General features: G+C 44.5%; 1 protein-coding gene across 2 annotated transcripts in view; it reads right to left on the bottom strand.

Moving 5' to 3' along the window:
• LOC126161977 (ATP-sensitive inward rectifier potassium channel 8-like) overlaps positions 1–24,727 on the bottom strand; it is a 158,676-nt gene that overhangs the window by 81,009 nt on the left and 52,940 nt on the right. For both annotated transcript variants that reach the window (XM_049918176.1, XM_049918184.1), the window contains exon 2: positions 21,241–21,376. In XM_049918176.1, the coding sequence (XP_049774133.1) occupies positions 21,241–21,376 (136 nt within the window). The remainder of the gene's footprint in view (positions 1–21,240; positions 21,377–24,727) is intronic.

Below are 24,727 nucleotides of genomic sequence, written 5' to 3'. Positions count from 1 at the left end.
TGCGAGTCCAGTGTGCTAACCACTGCGCCACCTCGCTCGGTTTCCACGCTGAGATGAAAAGATTGGACAGGAGAGGTTGCCGTGATGGGCAGTATCAGACCAGTCAGAAACTGAAGACACAAAAAAAATACAGAACTGAAACAGATATCTGCCTGTACCGCTTGGAATTCCTCCCGCCCTGAAAGGGACCTACAAAATGATATCGCTACTTATTGAAAATATACGCTGTTAGGGATATAAATAATCTATCTGTTTGATATAAAAGCGATCAATGTTATCTTGCGAATGCATATTGGGTTCACCACATACTGTTTTATCTGTGACTAGGACATCTGAGATAGAAAGCACGACTACATAAATAAGAAGTGGCTGATCATACAATGGAGGCTTTCACGACTGGATATTAAAATGGTTAACAAGCCACACGAAAATAAATAGCTGCGTTTTCGGCTGAATACTTTTTAGATACTAACCAAAGTTCCAATTTGTGTGTGTGTGGGCTTCAGTTTAGAAAGGCACTTCCACTCCAGCACTCGACATTTCCCCTACAGCGCCTGCCTACAACCCCTACCACTACTACTCTCCCCTTGCATGCCCTGCCATCTGTGTATCTACCAGCCATGGTATTCTGCGTGGAATCCACCAGCCGTTGTAGCCGAGATCGCAGCCAGCGCTAGACAGTTCGCCGTACGACGTGCCAAGTGCCAAGACCGCCTGCTGGACCCAGAGATCCCAGCTACCGCTGACTCAGCCACTAGAAAGCCGCTCCATATCCCACTGCGACAGTAGCATAGCAGTACAGCATTCGTCAGCAGCAGTGGCAGAGTCGCAGTTAAAATTTAAGTGTTGCAGCAGGCGCAATTTCATTTGTAATTTCAGCTTTTGTGCCATCCAGAGCAATGAAGCACAAAATAGGGGAAATCAAAGAATCACCTAGTGATTGTGAATCGACGGCTAATGGAAGTGGGCCTCAGAGCCCACAGAGACAGGAAAAAAGTAAAGGCTACAACCATGATTGACATGCTCAGGTCACTGATGAGCGACATGGGAAATCTGAGAAAGGGTATGGGCGATATGGGTAGTTCTGTAAGCAGTTTAAAAGATGAATTGAGAGGTAAAATTGAGGGATTAACCAGTCAAGTGGAGGATTCATCGATAAAATTTGGTGAGTTGGAAAAGAATATGTTTGTCAGAATTGATACAATTGAGGCTGAATTGAGGTTCGTACTGTTTCAGGCAGGCAGTTGTGTAATGGAAGCGATGATAAGACAAGGCAAGCTGTTATTGAGGTGGACAGAAAATTGTGGCTAGCTGTGACGAAACAAAAACTTTGTTGATAGGTGAAATGACAGGTACAACTGGTAATCTGAGGAAAGAAATGGAGGATGTAGTTACTGTTAATAATGATGAAGTGAATGATAGGATAAGTAATTTAGAATTATGCTGTGCTTTTGGAAATGTGGGTTGGCTTGTGACTCAGGCACCTAGTGGCAAAATCTTTTTAGGGGAGAGTAAGTACCATGCTGGAGATTTACTTGCAGCACGCAAAGACTGTTTCATACAGGGAACGAGTGATAACAGTAAAGTGAAGGTTGTATTAAGATTGTTGGAGGGTTCTGCTCAGACATGGGCCAATCAATTTGCTGAACAGTTCATCTCTTATGAAACATTTGAACAAACGTTTTTAAACAGATATTGGAGCCAAGAAAATTAGAGTAAGCTACAGAATGAATTTATAATGGGCCAGTGCATTAAGGGTGGTAAATATTCAATGAGAGAATTTTGTCATGAAGAATTAAGGAAGTTAGTACATATAGACAGACCACTGGGGAGTATTAACGGAAATATCTCCTTTAAAGAGGAGATTACAGAGAACTTGCAGTGGGAACTTATACATTGCCCCACTGATTCTTTTTGGACTTCATTGAAAGTATGGATCAGGCAATGGGCTATAAGCCAGGCTCAGAGATAATGATACAGGAAATAATCACAGGGAGCACGAGGTAAAAAGACACAATGTGAGTTGGGGTAACAATCACCAAAATTCAGAGGTAGAAATCAAAATGAAAACTGTAGGGAGAACAGAAATAGGGATAGAACGAAATGAAAATTGGAGAAAAAACAAAGGAACAGACAATGATGAAAATAGGAACCATTGGGGTCCAGGGGGAATGACTACCAAAATGAGCAAAGGAACAGAATTCTTTGAACTAGAAAATTTTTAACAGAAAAAATTTTAACAGAAAACACAGGAATCAAGGAGTGGATATTAAAATTGCAATAATTTGGAGGTTTTGTTTAATGAGAGAGCTCACAATGTGGTAGATAATGAACTAAATAGTCTTGGCTTGACACCTATGTAAAGTAATGAAAATGTATTAGCCGTGCAACCAGATAAAGTAAATGTGTCCTCTGAGGAAGAGAACGAGTGTGCAAATGAAGATATGGAAAACATTGAATTGGTTGAAGTTGAGACTATTGGAGTTGAAGGTGGTGTTAGTTATGTGACGGCAGTAGTGTCTGTTTCTAGTGTTATTATAGCTGGAGATGTGGTGTAAGCCACATATCTTGTAATGGGAATGGTGATGGTGATGAACAGACTGGAGACTCATTACATAAATAAATATTTTTATTGACATTGGCTATGACGCGCACCAATGGCCTTCTTGCAGTGGTAACACCGGTTCCCATCAGATCACCAGATAGACAATAAAGTGTGTTCTGTGCTGTCCTTATCTCTCATCCTTATCTCCTTCCTTTTTTTTTTCAAAAAATTATATTCACTTTTTGTTTTGGTGTGCCACTCTTGGTTGCTCGCTAGGCGGGTGACCTTGAAGGGGAAGGCTGCCGGGCGAGCGCGGGCCCTAGTTTTACTAGGCCCGCGTTGCGCTAAAATTCACTTCCGGTTGCGCAGTCGGGACTGATAAGGCGCGCTGCGAGCGTGTGGCGACCGGAAGTTGTGGTGCGATAAGCTGTGCTGGGGTCCAGCTGCGCCGCAGCACGGAGCGTCATTCGCTCTGCGAACGTCGAGGAGTGCGGAAGCTTAGCTCTGGGCGTTCACTGGGTGTTGGCTTGCTACGTTCACTTGTGTTAACGTGCCACAGCGCTTGTGAAGCCAATTGAGGAGCTACTTGATTGAGACGTAGTGACACTGGTCACAAAAACTGACAATGGCCAGTAGAGCAGTTCGCTGACCACATGACTCTCCGTATCTGCATTCAGTGACACCTAAGGGATGAGGATGACTCAGCGGGTGGTCACTACCACTGGACCTTCACCCCCTGTTTGGATGGTGTTTGTTTGTTCCGTTTGGTTACGATGTGCGGAATAGAGCTGCAGAGGATAATGTTGTGATATATGCTGTGAGTAGTTCTATAGAATCCAGTGACATAATTTCTGTTGCAAATGGTGTGAATGAAAAAGCTTAGCAGGCACATTTACTTAAGGAACCTTGGGAGAATTAAAAGGAAAGTGATTGTGATACAAATGATGGCGTAGCCAGGACCAAATGGTTTCAGAAGTGGTACCTGAGGACTAGAAGCTAAGCAAGCATGATTATGCTAGGCAACTTAGGGAATAAAAGAAGGGAATCATGGGTATAAAAATGTAATTAAAGAAACATTCAATAGGGATAAGAATTTTGAGTTAGAGAGAGAAAAATGTGTGTTCATGACAGGAAAAGGCAGTGTGTGTAATGATGATCCAGAATTTAGTTAATGATAGTGGCAGAATGAGGATGAAATTAAAACCTTTCTTATTCCTAAGGATGAACAATAGTTATTGATGAGAGTGATTTAAATACTGAACGGGTGGGGAAGGGTGAGTGTGATTATGTTGCTGATGACTGGACTAACTTTCCAAAGTTTCGCCAGCAGTTAATACCAGAGACATGGGAGGAAGAGAAGGTAGTGTGGTTGAGTGTAGGAAATTAAAAATTTAGAGAGCCTTTTGAAGTAATATTTGTAAAGTATGATGATATAGAAACTTTTAGTGAAGATCACATATGTACTATGACTAAAAGCTGTATACATGAGATAGCGGACGACCTGCTAGCTGAAACTGAATTGAAGCTTGAGTTTACTGAAAAAGTACAGCCAATAATAAATACTGAAGTGGAAGGAGTTTGTGAAACTGCTGTGGTGGACACTGGAAGCTCTACACTTGGGATGGCAGAATGTTCTTATGAACACATTAAGAACAAGAAAACTGTTGAATTATCAGTCACAGGGGTGAGAATTAAAAATGCCATGGGGAATTAAACTAACCCAATAAGAAAGGAGGTGACTTAGAGCTAATAATCGGTAAAGAATTATTTAGTCACGCATTTCTGGTGGTCCCAACTCTGAGTGTAGATCTAGTGTTCAGAATTGATTTTTAAGTAAATACACTCCTGGAAATGGAAAAAAGAACACATTGACACCGGTGTGTCAGACCCACCATACTTGCTCCGGACACTGCGAGAGGGCTGTACAAGCAATGATCACACGCACGGCACAGCGGACACACCAGGAACCGCGGTGTTGGCCGTCGAATGACGCTAGCTGCGCAGCATTTGTGCACCGCCGCCGTCAGTGTCAGCCAGTTTGCCGTGGCATACGGAGCTCCATCGCAGTCTTTAACACTGGTAGCATGCCGCGACAGCGTGGACGTGAACCGTATGTGCAGTTGACGGACTTTGAGCGAGGGCGTATAGTGGGCATGCGGGAGGCCGGGTGGACGTACCGCCGAATTGCTCAACACGTGGGGCGTGAGGTCTCCACAGTACATCGATGTTGTCGCCAGTGGTCGGCGGAAGGTGCACGTGCCCGTCGACCTGGGACCGGACCGCAGCGACGCACGGATGCACGCCAAGACCGTAGGATCCTACGCAGTGCCGTAGGGGACCGCACCGCCACTTCCCAGCAAATTAGGGACACTGTTGCTCCTGGGGTATCGGCGAGGACCATTCGCAACCGTCTCCATGAAGCTGGGCTACGGTCCCGCACACCGTTAGGCCGCCTTCCGCTCACACCCCAACATCGTGCAGCCCGCCTCCAGTGGTGTCGCGACAGGCGTGAATGGAGGGACGAATGGAGACGTGTCGTCTTCAGCGATGAGAGTCGCTTCTGCCTTGGTGCCAATGATGGTCGTATGCGTGTTTGGCGCCGTGCAGGTGAGCGCCACAATCAGGACTGCATACGACCGAGGCACACAGGGCCAACACCCGGCATCATGGTGTGGGTAGCGATCTCCTACACTGGTCGTACACCACTGGTGATCGTCGAGGGGACACTGAATAGTGCACGGTACATCCAAACCGTCATCGAACCCATCGTTCTACCATTCCTAGACCGGCAAGGGAACTTGCTGTTCCAACAGGACAATGCACGTCCGCATGTATCCCGTGCCACCCAACGTGCTCTAGAAGGTGTAAGTCAACTACCCTGGCCAGCAAGATCTCCGGATCTGACCCCCATTGAGCATGTTTGGGACTGGATGAAGCGTCGTCTCACGCGGTCTGCACGTCCAGCACGAACGCTGGTCCAACTGAGGCGCCAGGTGGAAATGGCATGGCAAGCCGTTCCACAGGACTACATCCAGCATCTCTACGATCATCTCCATGGGAGAATAGCAGCCTGCATTGCTGCGAAAGGTGGATATACACTGTACTAGTGCCGACATTGTGCATGCTCTGTTGCCTGTGTCTATGTGCCTGTGGTTCTGTCAGTGTGATCATGTGATGTATCTGACCCCAGGAATGTGTCAATAAAGTTTCCCCTTCCTGGGACAATGAATTCACGGTGTTCTTATTTCAATTTCCAGGAGTGTATGAGGTATGTGTCAACTGTAATGATTAAGTGTTGGAATTTGATACTGTCAGGTGGAAGAAAAAGGTAAAATTTAAAAGTGCACTCAATGATGATATAGTGACTAGTTTGCATTTGGCACAGTGCTTAATGGATGAAAAGGAGACTGAAGAAGAGACAAGAAATAAAGTAAATAATTCTATAAGGGTTTCTGAAACGGAGCAGATAGAATTATAACAGTTATTAATTAAAAATAGGCATATACTTTCAGAACAACCAGGGAAGGTGATATATTTGCTCTGGGTGAAACCACATGAACCCATGAAGATCAGGCCATATCCAATAGCATTAGCAGACATGATGCAGTTAGAATAGAATTATATCGTATGTTGGGATGGGAACTGTTGAACAATGCAGAAGTGAACATTGCAACCCAATAGTAATAGTCAAGAGGAAGGAGAAGTCTGTTCATCTGGTTGTAGGTGCTGGGAGGATAAATATAATAATTCTAAGGGAAACAGGCAATCCCAAAGATATAGATGAACTGAACCTAGGTTTCAAAAATGAAAAACTATTAGGAACTGTGGACTGACCGCCAAATTTTGGCAGGTTCCATTAATAGTGGAAAACGAAAATATACCAATTTCCTATGATTCTTCAGTTTATCCTGGCATATTTGTTGAATGAACAGTCCCTGGGTGTACAGCCGGTTGATAGTGTCCAATGGGCACAATATTTCGGCGATCAGACATATCGCCGTAGTCAGGTGCGCCGACGAACTGAGCTACTGACGGCGCGTAGCCGACTAATGTCCTCTGCCCCCCTCCCCGAAGCCGCTCTGTCTGCGGTGCACGGCCACAACCGCGCATCGGCGTCATCGGTTGCAGATACATTAGCGTCGGCGTCTGTGCTGGCACTGATGTAAGTTCTCTGTGCGCCCTGGTCGCCAGATCGTTTTGGTTGCTGAGAGTCTTCTTCATTAAAGTCGGTACTGATTCCCAAGCCATGCTAAGATTGTAGCCGCACTTTCGGTTGATGAGATCGACCCTGGTACGAATTTATGTGGCCTCTCTAACGACGCTGTCCCAGTATTTGGAAATCTGTCCCAAGATTTTGATACGTTCGTACTCCATCATGCGATTCTCGGACAAACAGTGCTCTGCGACCACTGACCTGTTGGGATACCATCAGTCGAGTTTGCCTGCTGTTTTAGGCAACGGTCTTCGATGGTGCGCTCTATCTGTCCAATATATGTTTCCCACATTGACATGGAATCTGGTACACGCCCGTCTTCCGCAACCTATGTAGATGGAAGAAGCCACGCAGGAAGAGGCAGCCACTGCCTTTATACCTTACACTGGCCCACTATTGGGAAAAATTTGACGCATATTGATGTAGCGCCAAGTAAAATCTGTCTTTTGCCCGCCCAATAAAACATGAGCGTTATTGGAAAACGTCAAAGACGGTCTCAGTTTGTGGAAGGTCGACAGCTGACTGTGATAGGGATTTTAATAAAATAAAAATAGTTTGAGTAATAGTAATTTACTCTATTACCCAGACAAGTCTCTCCCATTGTACGTTGCCACAGACAGCGCAGTCTGTGGAATAGCTGTTGCTCTGTTTCAGAGGAAGTTAGTGGATGGAAAGATGGAACAACAGAGCTTATAATTCGCTAGTAGGATGCTAACAGAACATGAGCGGTCCTATGACAGATCAGAGAAGGAATTACCAGCAGTGGTATGGGGATTCTTTAAATTTCACATGTGTTGCAAGAACATGAGACCATTGTGACGACAGATTTTAAGGCTCTTAGTTACTTACAGAACTGTAACCTATTGAATGAAAGGCTCACTTGGTGGGCGATGTTACAAAGGGATGTTTTTCTGCGGGAAGAATGAAAATAATTAGGAGTGACAACTGTGCTGTCCTGAGGAATATGTACAGTCCCTCAGCCGCGAGGTGTAGCCGCGCGGTCTAGGGGACCTTGCCACGGTTTGCGCCCCCCCCCCCCCCCCCCCGCCACCCCGTCGGAGGTTCGAATCCTCCATCGGGCATGAATGTGTGTGTTGTCCTTAGCGTAAGTTAGTTTAAGTTAGGTTAAGTAGTGTGTAAGCCTAGGGACTGATGACCCCAGCGGTTTGGGTCCCATAGGAACTTCCCACAGATTTCCAGATTTTTACAGTCCCTCATAAATTATGTGCATCTGACCATGGATATTATGGGGCACAGAAATGTGGAGGTCTGTTATGGAACTATGTGATGCTTAACAGCAAGGATTGTAGAGTGCGGAAGCAACTAGGTGCATGTGACATGGGCCAAAGCACCATTGTGAGGCAAGGGGAAATGCAGAACACCTTGCACAAAAATGTGAGAGAACTTCTTGCAATTGAAGTGTTCAGCCCATTTCCAACCTGTAGGGGTGGACAAAAATACATTCCGCTTGTTGTAGATATGTTTTCCAAACATGTAAAGTGGTATGGAATGAAAAAGTGCATTATGATAAAGGAACGGGAGTCTTAATTTAAGGACCTAGGTCAGCCAGACAGCGCTTTCTGACAATCGATCCCAATTCTTCTCGAAAGCATGGGAATATTTCATGGAGCAGGCAGACGTGAAGCAAATCTCAGTTTATCACCCAGCAGGAAATCCGGCTGAGGGGTATATGCACGAACTTGGACGTTTGTGCTGGACTTACTGCAGCCGTAGAAGCACCACCTGGGCAAAATATGTAACCACATTTGAGTATGTGATGAACAGTGTGAAAAATAATGTTACGGGGTTCACACTACATGAACTGATGTGTAATAAGAAGGCAGCCCACCTATAGCTGAGGCAGTGAGTTTCCCACCAGGTACACCTGTCTCAGAACAAGAGAGACAGAAATTAATTGCGACGCAAATGGCAAGAAGGGCATCACAGAGGAAACGTAGGCAGACTGTAGGTATATCCCAACGAAGTACAAGGTTGGTGACCTGGTGCTAGGAACAAAGGAACAATCAAAGGCGAGATCAAAAAGCTTTTTGAACCCTACCATAGCCCGTTTGTTGTAGTAAGCTGTCCTCACCCAAATGTCTATAGGTGGGAGCCCCCAAGTCACAGAGACAATTGAGACCCACGAATGTGACAGAGTTCTGGCAGTACAAACAACCAATGTAATGAGTGGAACGTAATTTTGATGATACGAAATATATACATTTGTTAAATTGTACAAATTTGGGTTAATATTTTGGGAGTTATTTTGTCATGTGCCTGTTGGTTTAATATTTTTTTTTTCAGGTGATCACTTTAACATATATCTGTGAGCTTAGTTTAAGAATTTTGGAAGGGTAATTTTTAATATGGGAATATGTTTATTTAAGTGGTAATATTTATTGCGTTACCTACATTCAAGAATTCTGGAGGGGATAGACATATCGGGAGAAGGGAATTGCGGAGTAACAGATGTGAGGTACAGCTAGTAGATAACTTAAGACTGGGCGTGCTACGAGCCACAGTATGATAGGATAGGGAAGAACGTTGAGGAACTCAGTGGATGAAACTTTAATTACTGTTATTTTGGAATGTGACAACTACAGATGCATTCTTGTGTAGCTGGTACTTCTTGTCACACTCTAAGCTTCTTTTTGGCGCGTGGCGGTGAAGTTTATAGTTGAGATGGGATTGACAGGTCAGAGGATGGGAATGAAATAGTATACAATAAGTTTTATGAATTGATTAAAATAATTTTTGTAGTATATAATTTTCAATCTGTATGTTCGTGGGTTACTTTATTCAGTGTGGTTAGATGATTTGCGCTTTTCTGTTCTTGAATAGAACAAGCTGTTGCTACCGAAATGAAAAATCTGTACCTAGCATGCATTTCTTGCACACACAATCATCTTTCCTAATCTGTGTTAGTTTTCGCCCTGAAAATTAGTTTGATCGCGTGAAGTCTGGATGGCAAACGGGGTGAGCTTTTAATCTGACCGATCCTTGGAACCAGACGCTTCTGCTGACAGGAAATGGATTGTGTGATTTTTGTTTCTTGCTAGTGTCATGCCAATCGGCTGGCAGGAGAGTTTGAAAAATTGTTCCAGAAGTATCAGCTGCATCACATTTACGATGAGGCACATATGAAGACAACGAAAGGTGTTCTGTAGTGTTTGTGCAAATTTTTACAATGAAATTAGTAAGCAGAAGTGCGATGTTAAATTGATAGTGAAACTTGTCCACAGACATTAATTTATTCATTTATTGTTTGACAGAGAGGGTAATGTTATTCATATCTGTTTAGGAGAATTATGTTTAGATTAAGATGGAAAGTGCTGCTGTATAAGTTCATTTTTAGATCATTTCGTTAAGTTCTTGTGGTTTTTGTGTGGATTTTTTGGGGTAAATTATTTCTAACAATTCAGTACTGTGTTTGGTACTACTTGCCACCACATTTCCTATGTATATGGTGTAGCAAGTAGGCGTATTGTAACACGACAGCCTATTATAAAAGGAAGAGACACATCATTCAGTCACACATGCGACCACAGACGCACAGGACGCGGCTAAGATCGGATCATACTAGTGTTGACAACTGAAATCAGCTTGACAGGAGTACATGAAGAGACAGTTTCACACTATGCTCCACAGATAGGGCTGTCTCTGAAATTCCACCGGTCTCAAAGGTGACTGCGTGACTGGGAAACCTGTCCGTTGGCCACCACAATGGCTGCTCATTTCTCATGGCCCCTTGTCGCGTATAGTGCAAAATTAAAACTTACCCCAGAATTAATAAATGTTCAGTTATACGTCTTGCTGAAGAACAAGTAGTCTCATCTGAAGTGTAAAAGATGGCCGATTACGCGTGTGAAGACGTGCTTCGATTTCCGCGTCAGTTTATAACTTATTCTAAGTTAAATGTTATAATAATTCGGGAACTGTAAAAGTGAAAATCTCGGCAACGCATTGTGCGATTGCGACAAACGAGACGTCTATGGATACATCTCGTATAACTGTATAGGACTGTGACAGTAGATTTACTGAATTGCTGAAGCTGTTCACATGTTTAAATGACAGGCCGAAAACTGGATTTCAGGCTATTAAAACAGCGTTTCTTACTAAATAACTAGAGAAACATTAAAAGTAGCCACAGTACTGAAAAATTTAGATATGAAGGATATTATTTAATGTATAATTTAAATTATTTGTTAGTATTTGCACTTATAAATCCGAAAATGGAGGAAAACCATAGAAATTATTGTTTACGAGGGGCGTTTGAAAAGTCCGTGCAAAAATAAAAACTACTTACATGTTTGGGGTAAATCATTTTTACTTTTTGACGTAGTCTCCTTTTAGACTTATACACTTCGTCCAACGCTGTTCTAATTTGTTGATCCCTTCCGAATAATAGGATTTGTCCAAGTCTGCAAAACTGCTATTAGCTGCTGCAATCACCTCTTCATTTGAATAAAATCTTTGTACCGCCAGCCATTTCTTCAAATTGGGGAACAAATAGTAGTCCAAGGGAGCCAAGTCTGGAGAACAGGGGGGATGTGAAACGAGTTGGAATTCTATTTCCATTAATTCTGAGACCACAACTGCTGAGGTGTGTGCTGGTGCACTGTCGTGATGGAAAAGGACTTTTTTGCAGTCCAATCGCCGGCGTTTTTCTTGCAGCTCGGTTTTCAAACGTTCTAATAACGATGAATAATATTCACCTCTAATGATTTTACCCTTTTCCAGATAGTCGATGAGGATTATCCCTTGCCATGACCTTTCCAGCCGAATGAAAGGTCTTCGCCTTTCTTGGTGCAGATTCTCCCTTGGTAGCCCATTGTCTGGATTGTAGTTTGGTCTCAGGAGTATAGTAATGTATCCATGTTTCATCCACAGTGGCGAAACGACGCTTAAAGTCCTGCAGATTCTTCCTGAACAGCTGCAAACCACCCTTGCAACCCTCCACACGATTCCGTTTTTGGTCAAGTGTGAACAATTGCGGAACCCATCTCGCGGATAGCTTTCTCATGTCCAAATGTTTATGCAAAATATTATGTACCCATTCACTTGAGACGCCCACAGCACTAGCAATCTCACGCACCTTAACTCTTCTGTCATCCATCACCATATCATGGATTTTATCAATGATTTCTGGAGTTGTAACCTCCACATGGCGTGCAGAACGTTCAGCAACACTTGTGCCGCTTCTCATTAGTCTCCTGAGACGTTTTGCCTTTCATAAAGTAATGTTTAATCACCACACGAAATTCTTTTTCGTCCATTTTTTGACAATCACTCGACTTCCTTGATTCACACGAATGCCAAACACAAAAAAATAGACCAATATGGCTGAAACTTGGTGTGCGTTCTTTCCAAAGATGCTACTAACTAAACAGAACCTCGATACGCGCCAGTGGTGGCATCTCTTGGACTTTGCACGGACTTCTCAAACGCCCTCGTATGAAGAAACCATAGCAGGTAAAGCTGATTACAGCTTAACATTTCTCAGAAAATTTCCGTGTTATTTGATCTATCATCTATGTATAAAAGTTAAAATTAAGAATTTTCATGTTCAGTAGTTTAACTGACTTCAGTGGTGCTTGATCAAGATCCTCTGGGTGCACAGCGGCATTTTGGAAGGAGTCTATGTTTGGACACTGTTGGAGGCAGTCAGGCTATATTTGTGCTTTGAAAAAGTTTTATACTGTGCCCAGTGAAGTAGTTGCTAGTTCATGTGTCTGAATTATTCAGAGTTCCTGCTTTCAGACATAGCAATTTTTCGTCATCTGATGGAATTGTTATTTTCGAGCTGCGTGTGATACAAGCCACACTTAGAAGGTTTCAGTGCGTAGTCTTTGTGAAATTTATAATTTGAGATACTGTGGAACTTTAACGGTTTTATAGAGGTAACTCAAGCAATTAATTGTGGTTTATTCAAATGGCTCGAAGCACTACGTGACTTAACATGTGAGGTCATCAGTCCCCTAGACTTAGAACTACTTAAACCTAACTAACCTAAGGACATCACACACATCCATGCCCGAGGCAGCATTCGAACCTGCAACCGCAGCAGTAGCGCGGTTCCGGACTGAGCGCCTAGAACCGCGAGACCACCGCGGCCGGCCAGTTAGTCTTACTCTTTGTAGACACGACACTGTTGATGCTTTCTTCACATTAACTGTTACCTCTTGGTATGCATTCCAGCAGTTGTGCCTTTATGTGAACCATATCGTAGTTTTCTGAGCTACTTGGTTAGCATATGTGACTCCAAATCTTGTATTATTAATGAAGGTGTAAAACACTGTCCAGTCAGATTAATGTGACCATCTGTCAAAGTCTGAGTAATAAACTTCTGCTGCATGGACCGCTGCGACACGTGTAGAAAGAGTGTCAATCAGGTTCTTTAAGGTATCGATCGACAGGGATGAGGAGCCATTCCGACTCCAGCGCCGTGACCAGTTCCGCTAGGTTTCTTGGCTGAGGATCCATGATGCGAACAGCCCGATCGAAGTATCCCCACAGATTCTCGATTGGGTTTAAATCTACGGAGTTGGATGGCCAGAGGAGCGTGGTAAACTCATCCTGGTGCTCTTCGAATCCCGCCCGTACATTGTCCGCTGAGTGAGTGACACGTTGCACTGTCCTGCAGGTAGATGTTACCGTGCCAAGGGAAAACAAACTGCATATAGAAGTGGACATGGTCCCCAAGAATAGATGCATACTTGTGTTGATTCACAGTAATTTACAGGGTGCAAAATCACGCAGGGAATGTCACGAAAACATTCACAAGACGACTTAATTTACACGATAAATCAGTCAACTATAAAGGCCGTAAATTCAACTAAATACCTAGCAATTACAATCACGAACAATTGAATTTGAAAGGACACACAGGCGTGGGGAAGGCGAACCAAAGACAACGTTTTATTGACAGAACACTTAGAAAATGCAACAGACCTATTAAAGAGACTGTCTACACGACGCTTGTCCGTCCTCTTTTGGAGTACTGCTGCCCGTGTGGGATCCTTATTAGATAGGGATTACCGGAGTACATCGAGAAAGTTCAAAGATGGGCAGCATTTTTGTGTTGTCGATGATTATCGAGGAACCAGTGAGAGAGTATCATGAAAATACGGGGTGATCAAAAAGTCAGTATAAATTGGAAAACTGAATAAATCGCGGAATAATGTAGATAGAGAGGTACAAATTGACACACGTCCTTGGAATGACATGGGGTTTAACTAGAACCAAAAAAATACAAAAGTTCAAAAAATGTCCGACAGATGGCGCTTCATCTGATCAGAATAGCAATAATTAGCATAACAAAGTAAGACAAAGCAAAGATGATGTTCTTTACAGGAAATGCTCAATATGTCCACCATCATTCCTTAACAATAGCTATAGTCGAGGAACAATGTTGTGAACAGCACTGTAAAGCATGTCCGGCGTTATGGTGAGGCATTGGCGTCGGATGCTGTCTTTCGGCATCCCTAGAGATGTCGGTCGATCACGATACACTTACGACTTCAGGTAACCCCAAAGCCAATAATCGCACGGACTGAGGTCTGGGGATCTGGGAGGCCAAGCATGACGAAAGTGGCGGCTGAGCACACGATCATCACCAAACGACGAGCGCAAGAGATCCTTCACGCGTCTAGCAATATGGAGCGGTTCTAATAAAACCCCATGTCATTCCAAGCATGTGTGTCAATTTTTACCGCTCTATCTACATTATTCCGTGGTTTATTAAGTTTTCAAATTTCTACTGACTTTTTGATCACCCGGTACATGATACAGGATTTGGGGTGGACACATTAAAACAAAGGCGTTTCTCATTGCTGCCGGATCCTCTCACGAATATGAACCATCAACTTTCTCCTCTCAATGCGAAAATACACTCCTGGAAATGGAAAAAAGAACACATTGACACCGGTGTGTCAGACCCACCATACTTGCTCCGGACACTGCGAGAGGGCTGTACAAGCAATGATCACACGCACGGCACAGCGGACACACCAGGAACCGCGGTGTTGGCCGTCGAATGGCGCTAGCTGCGCAGCATTTGTGCACCGCCGCCGTCAGTGTCAGCCAGTTTGCCGTGGCATACGGAGCTCCATCGCAGTCTTTAACACTGGTAGCATACCGCGACAGCGTGGACGTGAACCGTATGTGCAGTTGACGGACTTTGAGCGAGGGCGTATAGTGGGCATGCGGGAGGCCGGGCGGACGTACCGCCGAATTGCTCAACACGTGGGGCGTGAGGTCTCCACAGTACATCGATGTTGTCGCCAGTGGTCGGCGGAAGGTGCACGTGCCCGTCGACCTGGGACCGGACCGCAGCGACGCACGGACGCACGCCAAGACCGTTGGATCCTACGCAGTGCCGTAGGGGACCGCACCGCCACTTCCCAGCAAATTAGGGACACTGTTGCTCCTGGGGTATCGGCGAGGACCATTCGCAACCGTGTCCATGAAGCTGGGCTACGGCCCCGCACACCGTTAGGCCGTCTTCCGCTCACGCCCCAACATCGTGCAGCCCGCCTCCAGTGGTGTCGCGACAGGCGTGAATGGAGGGACGAATGGAGATGTGTCGTCTTCAGCGATGAGAGTCGCTTCTGCCTTGGTGCCAATGATGGTCGTATGCGTGTTTGGCGCCGTGCAGGTGAGCGCCACAATCAGGACTGCATACGACCGAGGCACACAGGGCCAACACCCGGCATCATGGTGTGGGGAGCGATCTCCTACACTGGCCGTACACCACTGGTGATCGTCGAGGGGACACTGAATAGTGCACGGTACATCCAAACCGTCATCAAACCCATCGTTCTACCATTCCTAGACCGGCAAGGGAACATGCTTTTCCAACAGGACAATGCACGTCCGCATGTATCCCGTGCCACCCAACGTGCTCTAGAAGGTGTAAGTCAACTACCCTGGCCAGCAAGATCTCCGGATCTGTCCCCCATTGAGCATGTTTGGGACTGGATGAAGCGTCGTCTCACGCGGTTTGCACGTCCAGCACGAACGCTGGTGCAACTGAGGCGCCAGGTGGAAATGGCATGGCAAGCCGTTCCACAGGACTACATCCAGCATCTCTACGATCGTCTCCATGGGAGAATAGCAGCCTGCATTGCAGCGAAAGGTGGATGTACACTGTACTAGTGCCGACATTGTGCATGCTCTGTTGCCTGTGTCTATGTGCCTGTGGTTCTGTCAGTGTGATCATGTGATGTATCTGACCCCAGGAATGTGTCAATAAAGTTTCCCCTTCCTGGGACAATGAATTCACGGTGTTCTTATTTCAATTTCCAGGAGTGTATTTTGTTGACGCCGACCTACATAGGGAGAAACGATGATGATAATAAAATAAGAAATCGCACGGAAAGATATAGGTGTTCGTTTTTTCTGCACACTGTTCGAGACTAGAATAATAGAGAATTATAGTGAAGACGATTCAGTGAACCCTCTGCCAGGAACTTAAGTGTGATTTGCTGAGTATTCGTATAGATATAGATGTACAGGTAGATAAGGCATGCTAGGTGTTTTGTTTTGCCAAAGACCGTTTGTCCGATGGGGCATAAAATATGATTCATTTGGAAAGCCCACTTGTCGCGACCCAGTGGACGTCCAGTTGCGATATTGGCGTGCCAGCCTGTTGGCAGCTGAGGGTTTCGATTAATTATCATTTCCTTCTAGAGAAGCTGCGTGGTCATAATTGGTTCTTTCGCAACAGTTACTATCTCCATATAATTAAAGGCTACCCGGCCATCGACCTTCTTCTGTGCGAATGGGCACACCTTGCCCGAACTCTTACGGGAATCGTCACCTTAGTTGGTACGAGTAATGAGTGAATGGGTAAATATCCTTTAGGAACACTTGGAAATGTGGGTCTCACAGGAAGCGTGCAAGGGATAAGTCCCTGCAGTCGCGCTATGCTCTCTGTTCTGGGTGGCTCGGATCGATAGAGCGTCTGCCATTTAAGCAGGAGATCCTGGGTTCGAGTCCTGGTCGGGGCACACATTTTCAGGTGTCCCCATTGAGATATATCAACAACACCTGTTGGCAGCTGATGGTTTCAATTAATTATCATTTCTGAATAATATGTACTTGTTTGTTCTACAGTGTACCTTGGCTTGAGAGTGGCCAATAGTTGTTAGTGCGTCTTCTTTGAATCCACCTGTTTCTGTTACATCATAAACCGCTTGTGTGCATCCACTTGGGGTGCGACGTTAGGAATTGAAGTGATACCACCGGTGAGTGGCACTGTACCCAGTGGCAATGTCATGGTGCTGCATCAGGTACAGGGTATGAATTTGAAATCTAATTGTGATTTAGTAAAGTGTATTTATTCTAACCTACGTTGATGTACTTTAGTCATAATTGAATTACGTAGGGCTAGTACTGTGTGAAATATTCCGCTTTGCTTAAGCTCACCTTAACTAGTGTTTCTTAATGCGTTTTAGCATACTTATTCGTCCCTCAGGGGGTTTAACTGCAACTGCTCTGTTTGTACCTGCACCTTCTCAGTCACATGTAAACGCTTATCGTCCTACCTATTTATTGTGCAACAAAATCTATTATAATTATCTCTGTCAGTCTTCGCGAGTTTTCCCTGATCTGTTTAAAAGCCTGGTGAAGGAATATATACACGAGGGGCATTTAAAAAGTCCGTGCAAAGTCCGAGAGATGGCACCACCGGCGCGTATCGAGGTCATGTTTAGTTAGTAGTACCCAGTAGTACCTTTGGAAAGGAACGCACACCAAGTTTCAGCCATATTGGTTTATTTCTTTGCGTTTGGCATTCGTGTGAATCAATGAAGTCGAGTGATTGTCAAAAAATGGACGAAAAAGAATTTCGTGCCGTGATTAAACAGTGCTTTATGAAAGGCAAAATGCCTCAGGAGACTGAAGAGAAGATTGATAAAAATTATGGTGACTCTGCACATTCGATTAGAACAGCTTTTAATTGGTTTTAAAATTTTCGGAGTGGCCATACGGGCACAAGTGATGCTGAACGTTCTGGACGCCCTGTGGAGGTTACGACTCCAGTAAACGTTGATAAAATCCATGATATGGTGATGGATGACAGAAGAGTTAAGATGCGTGAGATTGCTAGTACTGTGGGCATCTCGAATGAATGGGTACATAATATTTTTCATAAACATTTGGACATGAGAAAGCTATCCGCAAGATGGGTTCCGCGATTGCTCACACTTGACCAAAAACGAATCGTGTGAAGTGTTGCAAGAATTGTTAGCAGCTGCTCAGGAAGAATCCGCAGGACGTCGTTTCGTCACTGTGGATGAAACATGGATACATTACTATACTCCTGAGAGCAAACATCAATCTAAACAATGGGTTACCTAGGGACAATCTGCACCAAAAGAGGCGAAGACCATTCCTTCGGCCGGAAAGGTTATGACAACTGTCTTTTGGGATTCGCAAGAGATAATCCTCATCGACTATCTGGAAAAGGGTAAAACTATTACAGGTGCATATTATTCATCGTTATTGGACCGTTTGAAAACCGAGCTGCAAGAAAAACGCCGGCGATTGGATCGCAAAAGAGTCCTTTTCCATCACGACAATGCACCAGCACACACCTCAGCAGCTGTGGTCGCAAAATTAATGGAAATTAGATTCCAATTCGTTTCACATCCCCCCTGTTCTACAGACTTGGCTCCCTCGGACTACTATTTGTTCCCCAATTTGAAGACATGGCTGGCAGGACAAAGATTTTATTCAAATGAGGAGGTGATTGCAGCAACTAATAGCAATTTTGCAGACTTGGACAATTCCTATTATTCAGAAGGGATCAACAAATTAGAACAGCGTTGGACGAAGTGTATAAGTCTAAAAGGAGACTACGTCGAAAAATAAAAAAGGTTTACCCCAAACACGTAAGTAGTTTTTATTTTTGCACGGACTTTACAAACTCCCCTCGCATATACAGGGTGTCTCACTCAAACCTCCCTGATTTCAAGGACTCAGAAGAGAAAAACCACAGTAGATACGACAATGAAAAGTGCACCACATTGTAGAACATCTCAAAGAATTTATATTCCTACGTCAGAAGTGCCAAGTATCGTCGCTAGAGTGCAGCATGGTCGCATGAAGTGAAAATGGTGATTCCACAGCAGCGCACACAAGCAGTAGTGTGGGTTTCAGAAACAAAATCGCCGATTACTGTGCAAAGGAATTATCGTCGTGTGTATGAATGTGATCCACCTGATGTGAAAACAATTAAGGAATGGTATAGGAAGTCTCTGGCAACAGGAGGTGTTCTGAAACATTCTGTCGGTGCGCGTTACGGAGTTTCAGAGGAGACAGTGGGGGACATCAGACAAACGTTTCTCAGAAGGCCACGGAAGTCAATTCATCAAGCATCTAGGCAACTTGATATACCTCGATCAACATTGCATCATGTAGTTCCCCAGCGTCTTCGTATGTGTGCAAATTCTGCAACATCTGACGCCGAACGACAAACCACGCCGACAACATTTTGCTGCGGATATGCTGCAGCGCATTCTTATGGATGCCAGCTTCCTGGAAAAATGCTTATTCTCAGATGAGGCAACCTTTCATCTATCAGGAAGGGTTAATTGGCATTATGTTCGGATTTGGCGTTCAGAAAATCCGCACATTGTCATCGATCATTGGTCGTGATAGCCCTACACTAAACGTCTGGTGGGGGCTAATGCATGACAGGGTTGTTGGACCGTTCTTCTTTGCAGAACAAGCAGTGAGTGGGTCAGTGTATCTGGACATGGAGGAGCAGTTTGTGTACCCTCAGATACAAGACTTGCAACCCAACATCATTTTTCAACAAGTTGGAGCTCCGCCGCATTGGTCAACGGCTGTTCACAAGTCCCTGCATAGGAAATTTCCCAATCATCGAATCGGACGCGGAGGACCCATTGCCTGGCCACCACGTTCACCCGACATTACGCCACTTGATTTCTTCATGTGGGGGATTCGTGAAGGACCGCGTGTATGCGACCAAAGTGGACGATATTCCTACGTTGCGACATCGTACCACTAATGCGATTGCAACAATAACAGAGGAAATGTTACAAAGAACTTGGCAAGAAATTGAACATAGACTTGATATCTTTGTGCTTCAAATGGTTCACATGTAGAGGCGTATTAACGATAAATAAATAAATTATTTGGGATGCTCTACAATGTGGTGCATTCTTCATTGTCGTATCTACTGTGTTTTTTTCTGGTTCTTTGAAATCAGAGAGGTATGAGTGGGACAGCCTGTATATTAGTTATTTATTTAAGTTTGGCTTTAACTATTTGTTTTATCTAAGGTTACGAGTTGTTCCTAAAGCGAGTCTCATCATTTGTTAGTGTGTATTCTTTTATTGTTTGAGGGTGCTGCCTCACGTGTGATTTATGTTCACAGTTGATTGCGAAACACGCGAGTCTACCTTGGTGATTGCAGCCGTGACTTCCGGGCCGCTACCTTGACGGCATTCTGCCCAACGCCAGAGGTCTTAAGTTATTGCCGCGGCGGGGTTTTGCCGCGTCGTCTGTTCAAAATTGATTCAAATGACTCTGAGCACTATGGGACTTAACTTCTGAGGTCATTAGTCCCCTAGAACTTAGAACTACTTAAACCTAACTAACCTAAAGACATCACACACATCCATGCCCGAGCAGGATTCGAACCTGCGACCGCGGTCGCGCGGTTCCAGACTGTAGCGCCTAGAACCCCTCGGCCACTCCGGCCGGCGCGTCGTCTGTCACATCTAGCAAAAGTTGAGTAGTTGTCTTGTTCCTTGGAGCTATACCTGGGTTGAGTGATTGCTGCCAGGTTTGTGGGCTGCGGAGTTTAGCGGGTTTAACTCATAAACTTTTGTAAATTACTGTTCATAAAAGAAGAGCGTTCAAATTCTCTAGTAGCTGTTCCTCATAAAATCGAATGTGCTCTGTATTTGGTAAATGTAGTTTCCCTTTACTGATCTATTCAAATTTCATTCTTACTGTTCATAAACTCAGATGCTTTGTGTTTATTGAATACTGTTTTCTTTCGTTTATATTGGTAAATTTCAGTAGTTTGTCGCTTTCTATGTCACTATAATTCTGATGGTTTTCATGTTGTTATTAATCCGGAATTTAATTGATCAGTATATTTTTCTTAAATAAGTGTAATTTGGTGAAAATGACGAACTATCTGATGGATCTCCCTTCCACGTGTTGAGGTTTGATCCTTTCCTATCCTGAACGTGTTACCTGGGTTTCATAAAGATCATAAAAAATAACCTAAATTACAGGTTCAGTCCCCAGATGTAATAGAAATTCGTTCTGTTTCTTACGTGAAAAATTCCAGTAAAGATTATTTCATCGCACAATGCGACGTTCGGCTTTGCTACGTTTGGCTCTGTAGACGCTTTGTCTTCAGGAAACTTCTTGGGCAGTGGCAAGTGCCAGATACGACTCAGGAGTGTAGCGGAGTGGCGCGCGGGAGCGGGCGACTGACCTGCAGGAAGCGCATCCTCCGCTTGCCGGCCGACCAGCCGGTGATGTTACACTCGCCAGAGCGCAGCACCAGCCGCCGGCTGGCCGCGTCGGAGTCGCGGCTCGCCACCCCGGTGTACACGGCGTCGCCTGCTCGCCTGCGAACAGCCGACCGTCACGCAGTCAGCACGAGAAACAGCTACACCACTCAAACCAGGACTACAAAATCTAAAGCCTCTTGTAAACTTTAGTTAGACGCGCTCCAGTTCTGCCTGGACTCATGAGTGCGTCTCGCACAATGCGGAGGAGGTAGAAGAATTTACTGGCTCACATCAGACATCAATTCTACCGGGTGATCAAAAAGTCAGTTTATATTTGAACACTTATTAAACCACGGAATAATGTAGACAGAGAGGTAAAAATTGACGCACATGCTTGGAATGACATGGGTTAAAAAAAAAAAAAAAAAACAAGGTATTGCTAGACGCGTGAAAGATCTCTTGCACGCGTCGTTTGGTGGTGATCGTGTGCTCAGCCGCCACTTTCCTCATGCTTGGCTTCCCAGGTCCCCAGATCTCAGTCCGTGCGATTATTGGCTTTGGGGTTACCTGAAGTCGCAAGTGTACCGTGATCGACCGACCTCTCTAGGGATGCTGAAAGACGACATCCGACGCCAATGCCTCACCATAACTCCGGGCATGCTTTACAGTGCTGTTCACAACATTATTCCTCGACTACAGCTATTATTGAGGAATGATGGTGGACATACTGAGCATTTCCGGTAAAGAACATTATCTTTGCTTTGTCTTACTTTGTTATGCTAATTATTGCTATTCTGATCAGATGAAGCGCTATCTGTCGGACATTTTTTGAACGTTTGTATTTTTTTGGTTCTTATAAAACCCCATGTCAGTCCAAGCACATGTGTCAATTTGTACCTCTCTATCTACATTATTCCGTGATTTATTCAATTTTCAAATTTATACTCACTCTTTGATCACCCGGTTATTTTATCACACATATAATTTTTCTAATCGACCGCACTCACTTAAATCACATAATAGTTGTTACTTGTTACTTTTTCAAATATTTACATTCATTTGGTATTTATTCTGAAGAATGTGGAATTAAAACAAGAATTGCTATTGCATGACGAGAATATTTCCAATAGGGTCATCAACGTTACAATCAGTGTCAGGGTGTGAACGGTAATTGTTTATAATGAAAGAGTAACTGTACGTGTGATGAACAATTAACCACTGTCTCAGGATTCAACAGACTATTCATATGCAGAAACGTAGGAACACCTGATTCATGTCTTGTGACAGCACCATCCATCAGATTTGGTTCCACAATGCAACTAGGGTAAAGCACTTGGGACGCGTGCGTTAGCGCCATTTCTCTGAGGAGCATATATGTGATGGATGAAAAAATTGGAAGAGGAAAAGTAAAATTGTGAAGGGGCACGGCAAAAGAGGCGGGGCAGGATGGACAAGGACGAGGAAGAGGTACTGGAGGGAAAGCGATGGAGGACACTGAAATAGAAGTGTAGTGATGTATGAAATGAAATCATACGGAGGTACGGATTCGACTGTATTCAGCAACTAATCCTTAAGACCTACTTCCCCATGGTACAAGTCCACTTTTGTTTTTGGCTCTTAGATGGAACACTTTTGTTGCACCATGTGACCCACTGCAGCGAAGATGTAAAGAGTATGTTTTACATTAGTTGTTTTTTTAGTAATAGCTTTTTACCGATGGACAATGAAAAAGTTATTAAATTACTGTTTCAGAGTATGTAACGTCGAACAGTGAGCTGTTCCGTTTTTCTGTATTGTACCATCCAAAAAAAGAAATGGGTAAATCTATGCGTTGGTCTTCGCCCCCATATGATGGCTGTCTGAACCTACAAGCGAAAATTGAGGCACAGGAGAGCTGAGTAAGTTCGATTGTGAAGGCAGTTAGACTGAAAATGGCACTGAAACCGTTAATAAGCTCGCCGACGGCGGAACCTTATTAATCGAAGAATTTTCTACGGCTAAAATCATTGAAGGATCTAACGCCAAATTCTTCTGAAAATCTCAAGGTACCATATCACATGTGGCATCGGAGTGTTTCGGTCGACTGCACGCGACGCAGCACTCATGCCGCTACAAAATCGACCGAGTACAATAATTCGAGATAGCCGCCAGCTCTGCTACGTCAGCGGTGTGGAGGAAGCGGTCCGACAGACGTCCGCGCCCGGACGCATAATGTTTATATCCTCATGTATTGACGAAAGAAAGAAAGGTTTTTGATGGGTAGTAATTACAACCATGTTTTTGACCACATACATACATCAATATTCGAGGGCCGTTCAATAAGTAATGCAACATTTTTTTCTGAAAGCAGGTTGGCTTTATTCTGGATTCCAACACACCATATTATTCCCGACTCTTTTCGCTACAAAACCCTATTTTTCAACATAATCTCCGTTCAATGTGACGGCCTTACGCCGCCTTACTGGGGGGTCCTGTATGCCTGCATGGTACAACTCTGTTCGTAGACGTCGGAGCCAACGTCATGCTGCATTAATAACTCCCCCATCATACATGCGAAGCGCATCATTCATTGAGCCAAAAAGAGGGAAGTCGAAAGTTGCAAGATCTGGGCTGGGGTAAATGAGGAAGAACAGTCCACTGAAGTTTTCTGATCTCTCGGCAAGCAGACTTGCGTGAGGCCTTGCGTTGTCGTCCAGAAAGAGAAGTTCGTTTGCAATTTTTGTGCCGACGAACACGCTGAAATTGTTTCTTCAGTTACCTAGGGGTAAAACAATACTCTTCACACTTGATAGTTGCAGCTTGAAGGAGGACAGGAAACAGATTACCCTCTGCGGAACCCTAGAAGACCGTCTCCATGACTTTATCGGCGAGGAGCGCAGCTTTGAACTTTTTCTTTGGAGAAGAGGTGCGCGGCGCCACTCCATGGATTGCCGTTTCGTTTCCAGTTCTAAGTAATGAACTCATGTTTCATCGTCTGTGACGGTGTTTGACAAAAAAATTGTCACGATCAGGCTTGTAAAGCGCAAGGAATTCTGCGCTGATGGCCCGTCGTTGCTCTTTCTGGTCTTGTTAGGTGGCGAGGAACCCAGCAGGTACACAGCCCTTTGAGTACCTCAACTGGTGGACTAGCGTGCCAGCACTACCAACAGAGACGTCCAGTTGAGCAGGGAGGTGTTTGACTGTGATCCGTCGATCATCTCGAATGAGAGTGTCCGCACGTTCCAACACTGAAGGCGCCACAGCTGTAAGCGGCCGATCGGCATGTGGGATATCGGACAGGTTTGCTCGACCATGTTGCAGTGATGACAGACTCCTCACCCAATGACTGTACTTTGTTTCATTGTCATGTCTCCGCAAACAATGTGAGAGCACCTATGAATATCTGCGACACTCTGGTCTTTCGCCACGAACGAAATACTAGAAATCCTGATTGGTGAACGATGAGCATAGAAATGGAGGTGCGTTTGA

Source organism: Schistocerca cancellata, chromosome 1 (assembly GCF_023864275.1).
Source record: "Schistocerca cancellata isolate TAMUIC-IGC-003103 chromosome 1, iqSchCanc2.1, whole genome shotgun sequence".
Classification (NCBI taxonomy): domain Eukaryota; kingdom Metazoa; phylum Arthropoda; class Insecta; order Orthoptera; family Acrididae; genus Schistocerca; species Schistocerca cancellata.
Note: the sequence above shows the minus strand (reverse complement) of the source record. Positions and strands in the feature narration are given on the sequence as shown.